Source organism: Polyodon spathula, unplaced genomic scaffold, assembly GCF_017654505.1.
Source record: "Polyodon spathula isolate WHYD16114869_AA unplaced genomic scaffold, ASM1765450v1 scaffolds_1435, whole genome shotgun sequence".
In the NCBI taxonomy this organism is placed as follows: Eukaryota; Metazoa; Chordata; class Actinopteri; order Acipenseriformes; family Polyodontidae; genus Polyodon; species Polyodon spathula.
Genome location: NW_024472915.1, coordinates 1 through 17,976, shown reverse-complemented (window position 1 = coordinate 17,976; position 17,976 = coordinate 1). Strand labels below are relative to the sequence as shown.

Below are 17,976 nucleotides of genomic sequence, written 5' to 3'. Positions count from 1 at the left end.
CGCTTGGACTGTGCGTCTTCAGTTTGCACTGCTGGCTCAGTCCGATTGGCAGGTCCCAGTCAGGAAGCAACCAATCCATGATTTGATTTTGTATTGGTGTAAGTCTAATTGGAGATTCTGATTGGTTAGGCGCCCAGGTTAATTTTTACCCTCCACTGAAGTTCTTAACCCACACAGGCTACACAAAACTCCTCAACACCATTTGATGGTTCGTACATTTCATTGGAATTTGTACGTATTTGTTGAAGATACTCCAACAAAAACCGAGACAGTATCAAATTAGGGTATGGCAACGAAAAGCAAAGAAGAGACTACACAATATTTGCAAAACAAAAATGCAAAACATAAAAAAAGGAAAGCAGGCACACAATTGCATTTAGGGAAATAATTTTGTGTTATGATTTATTAAGCTGAATTAGACAAAAAATGGTTCTAATGAATCACTTTGAAAACAAGCAGCCTTGGCTGTGAAGAGGAGAGTGCGTTCAGAAGTCACTTGGAACAGAAGAAACTGATTTCATGTAAACATGGATTGGAACAGTTAAAACGCAGTGAAACGGGCTCTAATACAAATTTAAATATACAAAACTGAATATAAACCTGGTTTAAAACCCCAAATCAAGTTTTATAAGATTTTTCACATTTTCAACTTTAAATACCACTGTATCCTTGCACAGCAATTGAAATCATTGGACGGTTCCAGATTACATATAGACTGGCTTAAATAAATAAGGGAAATGTGTTTTTCCCCAAAGAAAGTAAAGTTTTTAAGCAGGAAAGTGCCATGTTTTGATCCCCCATGGCGGTGTTAGAATGCTTTGCATAAGCTTTTACAAGATTAAAAAATGCCAGCCCTCCAAGATTATATTTAGCCTATACAGCATTGTCAGTGTAGAACTGAACTGTAGAACTATCCTTTTAGTTCTTAGAGAACTCAAGACTTTGTCCACAGGATAAAAAAAGTTTTACCAGACACAACCTTGGTTTACTGTTTCACATGCATTCTGATTAGTTTGTTACATGGGATCTCGTCTTTTTTTCTAAAAACTATTTAAAAAGGAACATAGAATTCAATCTGGCATTCCCTAGCAGCAGACTAGAAACATAGAATTAGTCAGCTTCAAAGATTATTTAGACTGACATGGAAAAGTAGGATCCATTTATTGTTAAATTAAATAATTTGTAAATTTTTAAAACATACATTCAAAGGCTTATTAAAAGAGTGAATCAGTTTTGAAACATAATACTTGACACCACTCATTTTCTTAACCTGGACGTTTGGCTTTAGGTGATCAAAAATTATATACAATATCTACTGGGCGAAGCAGCGACTTTCTTCCGCTGTCCACACTATAAAATAACACGTGATGTGTTCAAATACAGAAACAAAAATAAGAAGCATGGTTGTTTTTCAGTTTTTACCGTTATATGAAGTCAAGTCAAATACCCAGGGCTATAACAATCATTTCGATTGCACCAAGAAGCTACTGCCAACATAAGTAAAGAATGAAGATGGTAAGGCAGCTGAGATTGTCAGTGTTTGGAATATATATATATTTCCATTATTGTACAAGTGCAGAAACAATATCATACAGATTTCCGGTCCACATGCTACGCTGAATCAGTGTGCACACAAATTCTAGTTAGCACTGCATTTCCTACCTTCTAAATTTCAGCATCACCAAGTACAAAGAACAATTCTAATGCCAGCTCTACAAACACCTGCCCAGGGCAACCTGCCATTCCTCTTTAACTTTAAAAGATCTACATTCATTCATATAGAATCATAGTATATAAACAATTATTTTGACTATCATGTCTTTTGTGTTGACTTTTATCTAATTATGGTGTTGCACCAGTCTATTCTATATCTACTAACATTGCAAGAATCGTATAGTAAAGTTCTGTATTGGTATAAAGATTCCTGGACTGTCCTCTAACATATTTACTATGTATAGTAAATTGCATGCAGTACAGGCACAAATTATGGGAACAAATGATTTCAAGCAATACTAGGGGTGGGAATGATCAATTCAGGGACACCAAGATATTTAGTGAGCAAGTAGACTGAGTGAAGTTATCCGGCAACAAACTCCCCATCCCGTTGCACTGCTTTCCTAGAAAAAGGAGAACATTTCGGGTTCCACTCTACTGTGTGATGCCTTGCTCATTAAAATATTTAGCATATTTAAGAGGAGATGATTACCTATTCAGGGATACCAAGATATTCAGTAAGTGAAGGGTCCATGTCAGGAAAGATGGGCAATACAATCCCAACCTCTAGTTTTGCTCATTTGTTGTTTCCATAATTTGTACTGGTACTGTAATCTTAGCAACATTTTTGACCTCTTCTTGTAGCCCTAAAGGACAGCGAGTCTCCATTTACTGCAAGAGATCTTTCCAGATCTCTTCACCTCAAAATGCCTGGGCTTATGGATTGCACATTGAAATCAAGAACTTTACTATACATCCAATGATGGTATAGATCAGGGACGTCCAGCCCTGGTCCTGGAGAGCCGCAGGATCTTCTAGTTTTTGTTCCACCAGAATTTTCAATGACTTAATTGAACCAATTATTTTCTTAATTGGTCAACACTTACCATTGTTCCAGGTCTTTAGCCATTGATGATTTAAAAAGATACCCAGAAAACCTGCAGGACTGTGGCTATCCAGGACCAGGGATGGCCTTGTGGAACAACCACAGATTTCACATTTCAAACAATCTCAAACTGAACAGACCATCTGATGCAATGACGCAAACCCAGGTGTAAGAAATGCTTGGGGCTTCACATATGGGAGACCAGAATGAAAAAAAAAAAAAAAAAAAAACATCTACCAGTGCTTTCAAACTTAGTGGCTTGAGACTGCATACTGGCCATTCTACTGAGAAGAAACACAGCAAGTCCCCATTCATTGAAGCCGGTTGTGGTTATTGTTGATGAAAGCTAGGAACAAGCAGATCATTCTCAGGGTTTAGTATGTATCCGTCTGCAGGCTCCAATAGGATCCTCAGTCAGGACTCCTCCATCGATTTTTTCATTTGCTGAAGAACCGTCTTCCCCAGACACAATCCCATGTCCACAGGCACATAACTGTGCACGATTCAAACAAACATATCCTGGTTTAAATCCCAGCTTTTATCACTTAATGCATAACTCCTCATAAGAAAAAATATCCTGTGAGCATCTGTATTGTTCGGATGAGGAAAGCTGGACCTTCCACTGGAAACCAGATGCGGCATCTCCCAGCTCCCAATGTTCCCAGCTGGGCCAGTGAAAAAGGGTACATCGACAGTTCCCTCTAAATCTCTAAACAGCTCAAAACTTTTTGGCTGAAGTCTTCATCAGTAATGAAGGATCTGGCCAAGACTTTTAGCTGCCTGACATGAGTATCTTACAGTTTAAATCTAGAGTACTGAAACAAAAGCGTTAACAATATTAATAAAAAGAATAATTATAATTTAAAAGGTAATTTGTCTCAATTGGTTACCCTAGCACTGCAGAGTACATTTGACTTCATTGTTCAGCATCAGTGCAATGTAATAAACTCTGTGTCATAATTCAGTTGACCAACAAGCAGTTATTATTCTCGCCCCGATTTCTCAAATAAATGCTTGATTTTCATGGTGGACATGCAGACGAAGCAGGATCTTCAACGGGTAGCTGTTAAATCATTGGAACGTTCACAGCCAGTTACCAGAATACTCCAGACCCTGTCCACTGGATAACAATACAGTCAGATTAGAAACAAGCCTCCTTAGTTATGCGGCGAAGGCCCGTTGCCAAGGTGCAAGGTTCCGTTGGGCTCTGTTAGGCTGTCAATGCCCAGGTAACCGAGGAGAATTTCGCTGCGTCGCCGTGACAACTGCAAGATATCGTCAGCCAAAGACTGACATGAGGTGTAGCGGACTTTATCGTGGTCAAACATGTCCTTCAGGTAATGAATGACCTGTTGCTGTGAACGGAACACAGAGAAATACATTTCACATACTTTTATTCTTGAGGCATTCGTTTCAGCGACATCTATTTATCACCTAAACTGAGCATTACTGTATATAAAAAAAAGCAGGGGTTATGGTATTTAAGGATATTACTTTATTACTTACAACATTCGTAAAAACCAGCACCAATACCAACCAAGACTATAATTCATGAATGGCATCATAAAACCAATACATCGACTTGCCAGCAGAACCTAATGGGTAAAGGCTCAGTCTTTATGGGTTGAGAATGCTGTGCTTCAAACATGACCAATCTGCTTGTTCCCGGACTAAGAAACTGTTAACCCTCTTTACACAACAGGGCTTTCACAGCATCAAAAAGTGGGACTTATCAAGTTATCAAGCGGCTTCATGTTTTGGGCATTTTCATCTGTTTTAGCGTAACATGACTACATTGATCTTTATCACAGCTTTAGCTGTTTGGAAGCCACGATAAGGATTGTGGTGTTACTACAATACACCATCTCTCAGAGTCTTACCTTAAAGATATTGCAGACCTCACAGAGCTGCTGCTTGGGGCCCAGGAATCCAAAGGCTAGAACGGGGCTAACATGCTCTGAAATGGAGTAGAAATGGGAGATGAAGCCGTCTGGTACCTAAAAATAAGGTTTAAAAAAAAAATGAAAAACATAAAATCAATAAACTTCCTGAATATTCAAGTCATCCTCATTATTCACACTTTTTTTTCCCCCCACTCTAAAGAAATTGTTAAGAAATGCTTCTTCCGTTTTACTGAAGATGATCTCTACGTATGAGTGTTTTGCATTGTGGAGTCGTTTAAATGAACATGAATAAATGAATCAGAACTGCGTAAGATCAAGCAGCTGAGCTTTCATTTTGCGCTTAGTAAATGTAATGATACAATAATACAACCACAGAAATTAATGCCAGCAAATGTATGAAGAAAAAGCTGCTCAGCTTTTGAGCTCAGGAAGCTGCTGACGCCAGCTTTGATAGCAGCCATGCACAGACATTAGAAACACGAGTAACCTGGTATCTGATCCGATGAACATTTCTTATAGATAGCATGGAGCCTCCGTCTCAAGATCTCCCATGTTTTATTAAGGCAGGTTGAGCTTTGCTGGGTAATTCTCTTGGACTTACCATGAGGAGACGTCTTTTTGCCTTTAACACTGACCAGCAGGCTGTCGCCAGCGCCTGAAAAACAAGCAGTGAACACCTTCACGCATGCTCAGGTCATATCTGAGGGTCCTTACCAGGTAAAGGTATAATGTGGGTCCACTCAGGTTCCCCAGTTTCATTTCTGAACCCAAGGCTTACCGTCTCCTTGAAGCTGTCAGAGAGCCAACGGTTACGCAGGACAGCCACGACCGAGCCGGGCGGGCTCTCCAAGTCCTCAAAGGCGTCCATCAGGATGAAATCCAGCACAATGTCGAAGAAGTTCAGGCACACAACCTGGGAGAAGGGACAGGAACTCAACGTCAGATTTCTACTGCTTTCAATCACAGGGACCGCTGAGTTTACCTATGCTGTGGTAATTATCCTCTGCTCAGCAGGGTGCATTAAATAAAGCGCAAAATTGAAACCCTGTCAAGAGGTTCTTTGCTGTGATGAGGCAGCTGCTCCGAGGATGGGCTTGATGCAATTTGAAAACATCCCCTTAAAGGTCCCACTAATCTCATCTGCACAGATACCCTACAAATTTATATAGAGTCCTGGAACAAGTGTTTGATCAAACTTAGCAGAGTCACTTAGACCGCATGCTTACTAAATATGTTGACATCTCCGATTAGATATTTGTCTGCTATTGTAATTTATGCAAATGTTTTTAACGAGCTAGCTGCCTTAATAAACACATCTCATCATCGCTTGTCCTGGTATCTAATGACAAGCTGAGAGCGAAGTCAGCTCATCAATAATAAGTGTGAGAAGCCTTGCATGCATTTTTTATTTGCTGATGTTCCATTCTTGCAGGTTAAGCGAAAGCAGGAGGAGGGAGGGCACAGCTCAGCCTTACACAGGACTGCTCCCTCTACAGTTACCCACTGATTAATGCCTCTCGGATTACAGTGACATCTACTATAATTAAACTGGAACTAACCAATTAATAAGGACGGTGTATCTCTTAAAACTGTAACAATGAAAAATCTGTATACGCTGAATCTGTAATAAAAAAAAAACTAAAATTTTCATCGCAGGACTCCCTTTCTCTCTCTGAAGTGTCCTGGGTCTTACCCCTCGCCCCTCCAGCTCCATCTGGGTGGTTGCCCAGGTTTCCCCTCTCTGGGTATAGCGAAGCATCTCTTCATAGCTTTCCAAGAACGCTTTTGGACTCTGCAGGACAAACACATTGTAGCACATTAACCACCACATACATTCATTTTCCTTGTTCTTTTTGCCCACATGTTTCCTGGTTACTAATGTCATGGTAGAATCACTTGGTCGCATGGTTATGTGATTGGTAGGGGATTCCAAACTGAGCTTTAGCTATTGTGGAGACTGCTGTCCGCACGTCTCTTACTGCACGTTATTATGTGATTGTCCTACGATCATTCGGTAGCAGACTGATCTGTTCTTTAGCAATACTGCACAATCATTTGAATACTGCCTCTAAAGTGAATGGATTTTCTATTGTTGTGCTGAATTGATGTTTTGGTGCTGGGTTGGATGTGCTGCACTGTCCTGTGCTATTGCTCACCTTGCCTGCCTTGATCATGAGTCCCGAGATCATCTGCTTTCCAATCTCCATGAAAAACTGCCGATGAGTCTCGTCCTGTAGCAATAACTGCAAAAGAGACACTGCTTACAGAGCTGTCCCCTAATGCAATCACCCTGGGATACCACTGGCTCAGAGATCGACAAACACACATGCGGCAAATGTTCAGTTTTCTATTTTACCAAGAATTTCGCACTTGATGAAAGGGAAGGTATTCCACGTCAGATGCCAACTAAGGTCTGTGATAGCAGCCATGATAGGACCAATGCCAATGCAGAATGACTGGGCAAGATACGTGTTCTTCCTTTTATCCCTCCAGAAATAGGTTTCTGCAATAGCCAATGTGATCCTGGCAATTCCCTGTTATACCTTATCCCCGCCTATTAGATGTACCCACAGTGTCCTACCCTTCATTCCAGCGAGAGTTCATTCAGGAGAGCAGCGTACCTGAAATGCCTGTCGCACGCACTGCAGCTTTGACAGGAAGTCCTGGTCACTGTAGCACTGTAACAGCTCTGTCCTGCAAGTCACAAAGAACAGTGGTCACAGGTTCTTAGACCACCCCCTAGCACTGCAGTGCACCTACCTCAACAATATCCCAACTAAAGCAACCTCTCCCTCAGCTACACCACACGTCATTCACAAACTACCGAGAAGTTCCAGTCACACTCCACTCCATTCTTCTAGTACATAGTGTTGAGCAGAAAGTGAAGTTAGCATTGCTAGTAATGTTGTAGGTGCTTCTATTTTACCTTCACTCGTATGTTTCAAGCAGAACTATAGAGGACAAACTGTAAACTATATCAGCTGACTGACAAGTGGTCAAGCTGAAAATGATTTATTTTTTTATTTTTTTATTACATTTTAACTTGATTACTCTCAGAGTTGCTTACTGGTGTTTGTTGCACATGTTTTGCTGATCTCTTTTTAAGAGAACTGAAATATGTACATATAAAAGCCCTTAATTGTAAATCTAAAGAAACATCAAGACACAGTCGTAGCTGACATTCAAAAGTACAAGCAAAGCAGTGGTGCTCCTTCATACCTGAGGGTCCTGCAGCTGACCTGCCCCTCCCTAACCTGCATCAGGGCTTCTTCATACAGACCCCCTGGCTTCGAGGGAACGAATGCTTCACCATCAAACGCAAGAGCATCCAAAAGCTGAATACAGGAGGGGGGGGTTTCCAGAGTTAATGCACATCCGTGGGTGCCATAGGAAACACAAGCAAGATCTCAAGCTCCAGTCCAGCCAACTCTGCTTAGGACTGGGAGAGACTTCACGTAACACAGACCATAAACATCAGATAGAAACTGAATAAGAGTTTGACAAAATACTAAGAGGTACAATCACAATTCATCAAAAACTCTGCTTTAATACACTGGTTTAAAAAAAAAAAGCCTTTGGGAGGAGATGACAGCATGCTGGCACACTTAACATAGATTTAAAGTAACACGGACCACGCAAGCTTTACAGCGAGTGCCAGCGTGTGCGTCATCGATTAGGCAAGATCGTATTATAGGATATACGCTTGAAAAGAAGGATCCGATGTTAAAATGCTTACTTAGGAACCATGTGGTAAAGCCCTGCCGAGGGACACACACTCACCTCAGCTGCAGAGAAGAAAGAATCGTCAGAGGTGCCACTGGCGCCATCCATCTGCATCCGATCGAAGCCCTCCGCATTGGGCAGGATTAATGTCCCCTCACTCTCTGCAAGCCCGGAGAAAGATCTTAGGAAGCCACATACAGATGCATACATTAAAAAAACGTTCTAGCTTGAGGCCATGCAGATCTAGACTTCAGACTGCAAAAACTCTTTTCTTGTTTGTTAATTTATCGCGCAACAAGCAAAAATACTTTATGATGCTGCTTAAAACTCTCAAGGCACGACATGGATCAGGAAATCTATAATAATCAAGAAAAAAAAAATGTCCCATAATGCCTCCTCTTGGTGTTTACCAAAGTCTGGCAGCAGGCTGTCTGGCGGGATGGTGCTCCCAAACTCTTCCTGGAGGGTGTACGCCCGATGGAGGAGGGTCTCCAGCTTCTCCGCAAACCCCTTGTTCCGAGCCTGAAAACCAACCTCACAGTGACACAGGGCAAAACACTCAATCACTGTGAACTCTACGGCAAAACTATATGAAACCAAGTCATGCCGAATTAAATCAGAAATATTCTAAATAAGGACTGCGCAGGTGGTCTATTATTGATCCCATTCCAATACACAAACTAGCTGGGGCAGCCCCTGGCACGGTGTAATTGTGCATGCTGAAGGAAAGAGAGAGGACAGAGACAGAGAGAGAGAGAGAGAGAGAGAGAGGACGGAGGAGTTCCGGTACCTCCGGTTGCTCCTCCAAGGCTGGTTTCTGGGGGACCAGGCTGTTCCTGCTGGTCATGTCGGATCCACTTCGCTGGCGGATGTTCAGAGCTTGCTCCCACTTCTGCAGGGCTTCCTCAAACAACTCCATTCCTGCACGGATCAGGACCGAAAGGGTTAGCGCATTTCCGCCTGATGGCAGAACATTAAGCTCATGAGTGAAATAAGCTGGGGGAGGACTGTAAAGGAAAGCTCTTCACTGTAGCCAGTGCCCTTTTATTGAGCTCGAAAACCAAACAAACAGCAAATGATATCATTACTAATGGATCTCCTCCCAGTTGCAGTGGGTTACAAAGTCTGCACCCTACCCAGGACATAGAGATTATCCGCGTTGTCCTCTGCATTCCCAGGCTCCTCCTCTTCCATCACCTCAGTCTCCCAGGGTGCTCCGGGACTGGCTGCCTGGCTTGACAGCGGTACTCGTATCTTAATGAGAAGATTCAACAGAAAGGCAAACAGCATCAGGAAGTAGTTTTTACACTCAAATAAACAGATAGTATTGACTGAAAGGTTTCTTGCATTATTAAATATGAACATCTACTTCCATTATAAGAAAAAGCACTTCTTTGCTGGCGGCTCTCTGGTCCCTGACTCACCGATGCCAGGCAGTGGGAGGAGCTGGAATGCTTGCTGGGGGCGATGGAGGAGATCCCACTGAGGGTGTCATTGCTGCGGCTGCTGGGGCTTGTCGCTCTCCGGCCCGGGTACGGAGCTGCAACGGACAAGCAACCCACAAGAATTGTCACCCTTCTTGTCCTTTAACACATGGTGAAATGTTACATTCTTAATCCTATTGCTTTTAAATAATACAGTTCTCATGCATCTGTTTTTATTCTCAATACATTTTTGAAGATTATTAAGTGTCCAATGTTCAAATAGGAAATAGACGGCTGGTAGCACCTTTACCTGTACCATCTGGGTGCTCTTTACCTCTCTTCAGAGATGAGGGTTTCCCTGTCCCCAGCAGTGACCCCGGGACAGGCTGCTGTTTCTGGACCTCCTTGCCTGGGGTGATCTGCTTCCTCTTGTGTCGCCGTCTCTTTAGCTGGTGTGCGGTGAGGGCCAGGGCGACACTGCCCAGCGCCGTGGCAAAGAGCACCTTCTTCAGGGTCGGGGACAGCCTCAGCTGGGAGAAGAGAGACTACAGAGGAGTCAAAGGTAAGGACCACACTTTCTCTCTGTTTAATAGATGATCACCGTCAGAGTTAACATCTAAAGCATTTACCGTTCCTGCTATGACCGCTGTCAAATCTGTTTTTGTCATAGGCGATGTAAAACAAGCAACATGTAAAAAGCTTTGCTAAATTGAATGGAGAGCCAGTACCATAGCCCTGGTTTTATAGTCTAGTAAGGGCCCCTGTAAAGTCAGCTTGTAAAAGTCGAAAACGTTTTTTTTAAATGTGCACGTTTTCCATCATTGCTTTCATTGCAATGGTTATTGTCCAGTACTAAACAATCAGACTGAATTAAAAATGAAGATGATGACCACTGGCATGTACATTACAGTATAAGCACTCTGGGGTCACTGAAATTACAGTTCAGGTAAAGGGGCTTGTCAGGCAAAAGAAGTGAGCAGAAAAGAACTTTACTACAGCAGCTGTTACAGAATGCAAAACTCAATTTGTTTGGTATTAGTTTTTGTCAAAAACAATAGAAAAGAACACAATTTACACCTTCTAATAAAAGACAGCGATGGTATTGAAAACACACTGCATCCTAACTTTGTTTCAGAGAGCTACTGAGTCTCACCTGCCCGAAGGTGGAGTAGAGGAACACCGGGATCTCAGCCACGGTCATGGCCAGGGCCTGAACAATGGAGACACCATCGTTGCTCCTTCGAGACATTTCAACACCCGTAACCTCAGAGGTGCAGACGGGTTTAACTCCAAGCCAGAGGCCACTCCTGACAGCTGCCTTCCTTTACCTGCCCTCCCCTTCCATTCCCTTCCAAGTCCTGAAATGAGAGTGACAAAAACATGGAAAACAGCCGGAACACAAGCCTGCTTAACATTTTTGTGGGGGAGGTAATCTCCACGTGCGTAATGAGGATTAGTCAAAGCAACTACTTTTTGTGTTTTCTTTACTTGTTCTTGTTCCTCTGTATGTTTTGATGATTCAGTTTAGTTGGTCTGCGTGGAATTTATATACCCTCTGTTCAACTGAAAGCCTAACAGAAAGCTTCTAAGGCATGGGTGAGCTCAGAAATTGCTCCCCCCACAACTGCAATAACCTGTGCTACTTGGTTCTGTTTGTCCTTTCACTTTCTATGCCACTTTAATGTTTGTAACAGTGGGGAAGCATTTTTCAGCAGCACCATACCACTGAAACTTTAGAGTTCACAGAGAGAGAAAGAGGATATTTGGACTGTTTTACATATATATTTTAAAACTGTATACACAAATAATGACAAGCCCCTCTTCTTTTTCAACAGATGTACAGTAGTTGGTACAAATGGTAAAATCCTGACTATGCAGAAGGTTACATGGCGTTATTCCAATATTTTACCACCAGGTGGCACCAAATGCCAACTAAAACAGTGGAAAAAGCAGCGAACTGCAACGGGGTTAGAATTTACTTTAATAAAACGGGTAGTTTTTACAATGAATGTATTTAGAAAAGGGGGCAGCGTTGTTTCGGTCTGCATTGAACCACCTTGTGCAGAGATTTAGCAGAGTTTTATCCCTGTAAATAGTTAAGCCATTTAGCTTGGCGTTAGCGAACATTTGCCCACATTGTTTGACCATATGTGATGACCTTTGGCCTAATTAACATTGGTTTCAAGGTCTTTCAACAAAAAAATACTACCCTTTAACTTTTGAACTGAATGACCCCTAGGAAAGTGTAGAGAAGCTGGGTAAAGGAACAGTATGAAATCATGGTATACCCCAGACATGCACAGCACAGATATAATGCATTGTTCAACTCTGGCCACCCATGCGAACTGAACACTACACTAGCACAAGAGACCCAAAACAAAATCACAAAGCCGTTCTCCCCAGTGTACGGGAATCTACTCACTACACCAAATATTACCGCACACGATAAAACGAGTCAAGAAAATACAAACGAGAACGTTGCTTCAAACTGTGTTTACATCTCCATCAGTACAAATTACACCTGAACAAGGAGGACTACGTTAACGCGTGTGAAGCATAAGCAAACCAAACCGTGGAAATGCCCTAAATTATATATGCAAAACGGCATGCTGCCAATAAAACGTATATATTACTGAAAGGTATTGAAAATCGCGTCCATGCTTTCCCCCCCGACCACTTATTTGAAAGCATTTTAGCCAAAGTAAACGGATGTATTGTGCAATCACTTTCTAACTGCCCTTGCTTCCTAGTCTTGTCCTGCAATGCAGTCTAGCAGAATTGTTTTCCAAGCCTGAACCCTAGCAGCGTTAGAAGCAGGCATAAAGAAGCGAGGGGGGCATTGTCCTTGTGTCCTTATTATTTTTGTAGACTATAATTTAGTTTTTCGATTCACTCACTCTGCGGTAGATGGTCAGTCATCCGGTACGAAAGGGCATTTTCTCCTCCGGCGCTCATACTAACTTGTCGCCGGTGTGGGAGGGCTGGAGATGTAATGAACTGCGCTGTGAACCAATGTGAGGCAAAATTTCCGACGAGAGCTGTGAGTCTGAGCAACCGCAATGTAAACAGGGGAGGTAAGAGCCCAAGCCAGGCCACTTGAAGCAAACTGACATTTACTTCCTGCTTTGAAAGCGTCTGAATTTTGACTGTTTGTTTGACGCAGACCGGATCAAAATTACAATTAACTCTTTAAAAGGAAAGGCAGTCTGGGGGTTATTATTAACAAAACGCCTCCTTTTATATTCACAGATAAACTTAATGGTGAAATTCTGTTTATTTAAACCAACCTAAATAAATAAAACAATATTTGATGTTTATGAATTCAGCTTAAACAAAATTGTGTTTACATAATAAGGACATAACGAACATTTCCCACTCACCTAATTAATCGCAGGGCAGTTATTTCATCCAATTACAACATGTAATTTGAGGTTGTCTAATTAACAGCTGTGCACTATTTAGAATCCCTTCATTAGGTTCTAAACTAATTAAGTGTTTGTGTGTCCCCATAAGTGGAACCGTTGTTTTCCTGTCGTAGAGGACCGTTATTTCTGATACACAGGTGGACGTTTAAAGAGACATGGGGGTAACTGATTTTAGCAAAGAAAAACGTGTTTAATTTGTAACCAAAGCTGTAAGTATTTGCACTTTGATGTTTTGTTTATTGTTTTAAAGTCAATAGCTGACAGGATTTGTTTTATTTAGTTTCCCAGTACCATTTACCATCTCCCTTTTGGTTGATAATACCGTATAAGACTGTGTTGTAATGCTAGTTTAGGAGGCGGGGGTGGGTTCTCTGTTTGAACTTTTGTAACTATTAACAGTACTGTCTTCATTATTTTCTTTAGTTTTGAAAAGTTTTGTTTTCTTAGAGTGAGTAGTTTTGCAGATGTACACAGAATGCGCTTTATTTTATACTGTACATATAAAATACTAGTGCTGTGTTTTAGAACAGTCTCGTCATTAGTTTGACGTCAGAAAGTTAGACTGTAAACTCACAGTTCTCTAAAACGTGGCCATTGTTCCTTATATAATATTGTTTGAATAGGTACCACTGGCTCTCAGCCTGACAAGAGGGGCAAAAAACACTGCTTTCCCATTCCTTTGTAGGAATAATGCAGCTGCCTGTTCACAATATTGGAATAAACCAGCAAGTGGGTTAAGAACACCCCAGTTAAGAAATGAGAACTCTGGTAAGTTGCGTTTCGGCACAGTTCAATCAATGTCAAGTTAAATAATATATGAAAGCCTACAGTGGTAGCTGATGCTACAACACGCCAGTGGTGTTTCTGCTTTTTGATGAAGTTTGTTTTGAATCCTGTGCTTTAGTTTAAATTGTAATTATTTTGAGCACTCCAGAGCATTAGATGCCCCTTGGAGACCCAGCAGAATAAGTCTGCCTGTTCTGATGGGTCTTGTGTTAATGATGTTCCTAAAGCAATACTGATAGAAAGCGTGTATTTGGCCAGTCCTGACTTGTTACTGTTCACAGAGGCTGTTGTGGATTGCACTGGGGGTCGTTACCACTCTGGCGGTGTTCTTTTCTTACCAGGCTGTGAAACCGCACATCGAGAGCGGGCTGCATGGATATGTGTGCGTCTCTACTGGTCGGGTGAGTTCATCAAAAGGATGTTGCTGTGCAGAGCAATTAGTTTCTTTTTTTAGTTGCATTCTGAAAGGAGACTGTCTGCTAATATTACAAACCACTAAGAAAATAAAAAATTCAGATGTTTGTAACAATGTTTTGCTAACTTAGTACAGCTGCTGGGATAGTGTTTAAAAACCCAGCCCCATAAGGTTTGCCTTGCAGTGGTCCACTCTTTCCAAGTGGTCTAAAAAGGATTGGTTTTTCTCCCTCCCCACCTCCTCAGCCACTGGATTTCCACTGCAAACAATGTGCCTTCGTGTCCAATTCGGGTCAGATGCTGGGGGCGCGGAAAGGGAGAGAGATTGACCAATCGGATTGCGTGGTGCGCATGAACAACGCCCCCACCCTGGGGTACGAGGATGACGTGGGCAGCAAGACCAGCCTGCGGGTCGTCTCGCACACCAGCGTGCCGCTGCTGCTCCGGAACGAGACGCTCTTCTTCAGACAGGCGGCCGACACTGTGTATGTGGTCTGGGGGCCTGAGAGGAACATGAGGCAGGATGGGAGGGGCAGAATCTACAATACTCTGGTGAGAGTGACTGAGAAGTACCCTGACACTCGCATCTACATGCTGACCAGAGAGAAGATACTTGAGTGTGACCGTGTCTTTCAAAATGAAACTGGAAAGGACAGGTACCATATACCTCTTGAATAAAAAAAAAAAAAAAAAAAAAAAATTAAAACCCTTTCATGCATGAGATATTAAATAACTGGCGGGGGGCAGTTTTGGACAAACAAAGTATTGCTTTTTATATATTTGGGGGGTGGGGGGGAAGGAATGTCATCCTCCATATGATGTCATGGTGCATTTGTGTCTTCCATATGAGGTCGACGCATGAAAGGGTTACAATTATTTGACGAGTAGGAGGGGCTGCAGTGCTGTAAAGTCACATGATTTGAATGAAATGAGGAAGCGCCTTATTTTGCATATGAATTTGCAGGATTAAATCTGGCACCTACCTCAGCACTGGGTTCTTCACAATGATTCTGGCTTTAGACATGTGTGACAGTATTCAAGTCTATGGGATGATCAACGATAACTATTGCAGGTAACTGTACTGGATCTATGCTTAAACATTTTATCATGATAAAGACCCTGTTTTATTGTGCAGTGATTACATTGCTGGTATGAAATACAGAAGGGAGTGGATTTTTTAAAGGTTAGCATTTAACAATTAGCAGTATCTCCTAATTTCGTTGGTGTGTATTTCCTCCGTAGCAGAGCCAATCTCAACACAGTGCCTTACCATTACTACGAGAACGGGAGGCTGGATGAGTGCCAGATGTACAGAGCCCACGAGAAAGCAGCCACGGGAGGCCACCGCTTCATCACAGAGAAAGCCATCTTTGCAAAATGGGCAACACGCAAAAACCTGACCTTCTCCAACCCCTCCTGGGCAGAGAGCAACCCTGTTTAAGAGCACTCGCCAGTTCTCTTTGATTAGTATTATAAGGGGTATTGCAGTAGTAACTACCAGATTGACCGCTAACCAAAGATTATTTGGGGCAGTTGAATGACGCCTCTTTACTGACATACTGTAGGGACTACAGACAGTAGGATTGTCAATGCATATATTCTTTACATACAACAGTAAATGTATTAGATATTGGTTCCAGTTTATCAGATAATGCAGTGCTAAATGGTGCTTATGGATTGTTACATGCCTGCCTACTCAATGTTTTTGTATTTATTGCTGTATAGTATTGAAACTACAGTTCAGAAGTTATATGTAATGTGTGTGTGTGTGTGCAATCCTCTCTGATTGGGGTGATACTTGTAATATGAATGGGTACCAGCAGGGGGCACTATCACGTTTACTTTATTAATAACGTAGTGCACTTTTGCTTCTGCGTCAGTTCCTATTGAAAACTTTTGTGTCTTGCAAGAAGTGATTTAAGTGTACAGGTTAGAACTGAACTCTGTGGGCTAACGTATCAAACCACAGTGGGCAGTATTTACAGTACCTAGTCAAAGCAAGACGCTGTTGACTCCTTTTCAAATGCACTTTTCTGTTTTCAAGTAAGTGGGACTTATCTATTCCACTGTAAGTACAACAAGTGTTCAGAAACTAAGAATGCTGCAGAGAGATTGAAATCATGTGCAATTCTGTGTTGAGGTAATGTGTGATACATTTGCTTATTTCCAGTATTAAGCCTTATTGCAAGGTCTTTGACTACTTCTTGTGACTTACAGCTTGTTAGAGTAAGCACTTTGGAGATGAGCTGTAAAGGCTAATTATGGATATTGTACCAATGTACACCTTCTGTTTACAAAATGCATTTTTTATAATGCACAGCATTTGTATATTGATCACTGAACTAAGGAAAAGATTATGCATGCTTTATTGATCTTTTCTAATACCATCTCCCCCTGTAACTCAATAGCATTTTTGTTTTTTACCCCCATTTATTATTTAAAAGTCAAAGCAGCCTGGGAGAATGTAGCTTGATATAATGTTGCAAGGAAGCTAGAATTTAAAGGTTAATCACATCTCTTATACCAGATATTTTACAGTTTAGCTACATGAAAGAGCATGCAATCTATCCTCACATGTATTCTTGTTGTACAGTAAATGTTTTGCTTAGATCTATTATGACTTGTATGCTGGGGTAAACAAACTTAATCAATAATGGGCCCTATAAATTCTTGGGTGATGTTCCTGATACCCTGTAAATGTAAAAAGGAAACTCTTAAATGGCTGCATTTGAGTGCCTGCCTTTGTCTTGCCTTACTTTGTATTGTATACAGTAGTATAAAATATTGATTTCCCTGCTACACTGAGCTCTGGACATTTCTCAACCAAAGAACAGGAAGGAATAGTCACCGGAATGTTATGCCCAAAGTCGAAACATATTAGCGATTGTATTTTTGTTCAGCTTGCTCGCTGGTATTTAGTGTTGTGTGATATTTGCACCATATTAAAATGGAGACCAGCATTACTTTTGTTTGCTCTTACAAGAGGTAAAAGCCTTGGTTCACCATTCTCTTAAAGTAGAACCAACCTTTTTTTTGTAAATGTAAGTTTAGTGTGTGTACCACTTTCTGTATTTGCTTGAACAGTTGGAGAAATGCACATTTATTAAAAAATAATGTATTTATATTTGTTTCTTACTAATTTATCCATAACTTATTTCTCTGCAATTCCAAAAACACTCAATCATAAGATAGAATTTTCAAGAAACTAAAGGGTTGCTATGATAAAGCATCAGGATAAACGCAGCTGAATTGTATTAGAACATTTTACAGCACTGGATAATCCCTATGGATTGTATCAAACGCCAATCTGGGGGTTACCCTCAAATAGGTGTCCAGCTGTCCCTGTTTATCCTGGATCATTCCAGTTTTTGGGGAAGATGTCCCAGGAATTCAATATGCCTACCCAAGACACTAAAAGGTGACCGCTTTTGCCCGTGTGCTTCCACATCCATGTAGATTACTACTGTCACACCTCAATGCCAGGACAAAAAAAAAAAAGATAAATTAGGATACAATATTGTCCATACTATAGTAATAATATTATCAATGTTTCCTATTGGATGCATATTGGATTTCTAAGAGAGTTTACATTTTTAACAACCCCTCTTCCACCTCCGTGGGTTTAGGGTTAGGGCTTTGTGGTTGGGTCCAATGAGAAGTGAATCGTTGAACTCTAGAGTAGTAATGGCTGGATAGCAACT

At 41.5% G+C, this 17,976-nt stretch overlaps 2 protein-coding genes across 8 annotated transcripts; one reads left to right on the top strand and one right to left on the bottom strand.

Moving 5' to 3' along the window:
- Positions 1-385: 385 nt before the first annotated feature.
- Positions 386-12,632, bottom strand: miga2 (mitoguardin 2). 3 transcript variants are annotated; one of them, XM_041242872.1, is made up of 16 exons: positions 12,548-12,632; positions 10,804-11,008; positions 9,961-10,180; positions 9,651-9,766; positions 9,363-9,480; positions 9,017-9,147; positions 8,637-8,748; positions 8,284-8,387; positions 7,723-7,838; positions 7,125-7,197; positions 6,660-6,746; positions 6,197-6,295; positions 5,282-5,416; positions 5,105-5,158; positions 4,480-4,596; positions 386-3,954 (listed from the first exon to the last, which is right to left on the bottom strand). In XM_041242872.1, exons 2-16 carry the CDS (start codon positions 10,897-10,899, stop codon positions 3,757-3,759), a joined length of 1,776 nt encoding a protein of 591 aa, XP_041098806.1. In that variant the 5' UTR covers positions 10,900-11,008; positions 12,548-12,632; the 3' UTR covers positions 386-3,756. The 3 variants fall into 3 exon arrangements, with proteins under 3 accessions (XP_041098806.1, XP_041098805.1, XP_041098807.1); XM_041242871.1 differs by having other exon boundaries at positions 9,961-10,195; positions 12,548-12,631; XM_041242873.1 differs by having other exon boundaries at positions 9,985-10,195; positions 12,548-12,630.
- Positions 12,633-13,125: 493 nt separating this feature from the next.
- Positions 13,126-17,397, top strand: st6galnac4 (ST6 (alpha-N-acetyl-neuraminyl-2,3-beta-galactosyl-1,3)-N-acetylgalactosaminide alpha-2,6-sialyltransferase 4). Of its 5 annotated transcripts, none has more exons than XM_041242877.1 (6): positions 13,178-13,284; positions 13,761-13,843; positions 14,143-14,262; positions 14,522-14,931; positions 15,240-15,347; positions 15,521-17,397. In XM_041242877.1, exons 2-6 carry the CDS (start codon positions 13,832-13,834, stop codon positions 15,714-15,716), a joined length of 846 nt encoding a protein of 281 aa, XP_041098811.1. In that variant the 5' UTR covers positions 13,178-13,284; positions 13,761-13,831; the 3' UTR covers positions 15,717-17,397. The 5 variants fall into 5 exon arrangements, with proteins under 5 accessions (XP_041098813.1, XP_041098811.1, XP_041098812.1 ...); XM_041242878.1 differs by having other exon boundaries at positions 13,183-13,284; positions 14,203-14,262; positions 15,518-17,397; XM_041242874.1 differs by having other exon boundaries at positions 13,183-13,284; positions 15,518-17,397.
- The last annotated feature ends 579 nt before the right edge of the window (positions 17,398-17,976 follow it).

Excerpts from the sequence above, each read along its gene's own strand:
- miga2 (XM_041242871.1), bottom strand. The coding sequence starts at position 10,899 with ATGTCTCGAAGGAGCAACGATGGTGTCTCCATTGTTCAGGCCCTGGCC. Across the intron at positions 8,749-9,016 it reads CCTTGGAGGAGCAACCGGAG|GCTCGGAACAAGGGGTTTGC; the intron begins GTACCGGAACTC and ends GTTGGTTTTCAG. Across the intron at positions 4,597-5,104 it reads CAAAAAGACGTCTCCTCATG|GTACCAGACGGCTTCATCTC; the intron begins GTAAGTCCAAGA and ends CCTTATTTTTAG.
- st6galnac4 (XM_041242874.1), top strand. Across the intron at positions 14,932-15,239 it reads AATGAAACTGGAAAGGACAG|GATTAAATCTGGCACCTACC; the intron begins GTACCATATACC and ends ATGAATTTGCAG. Across the intron at positions 15,348-15,517 it reads ATCAACGATAACTATTGCAG|CAGAGCCAATCTCAACACAG; the intron begins GTAACTGTACTG and ends TTTCCTCCGTAG.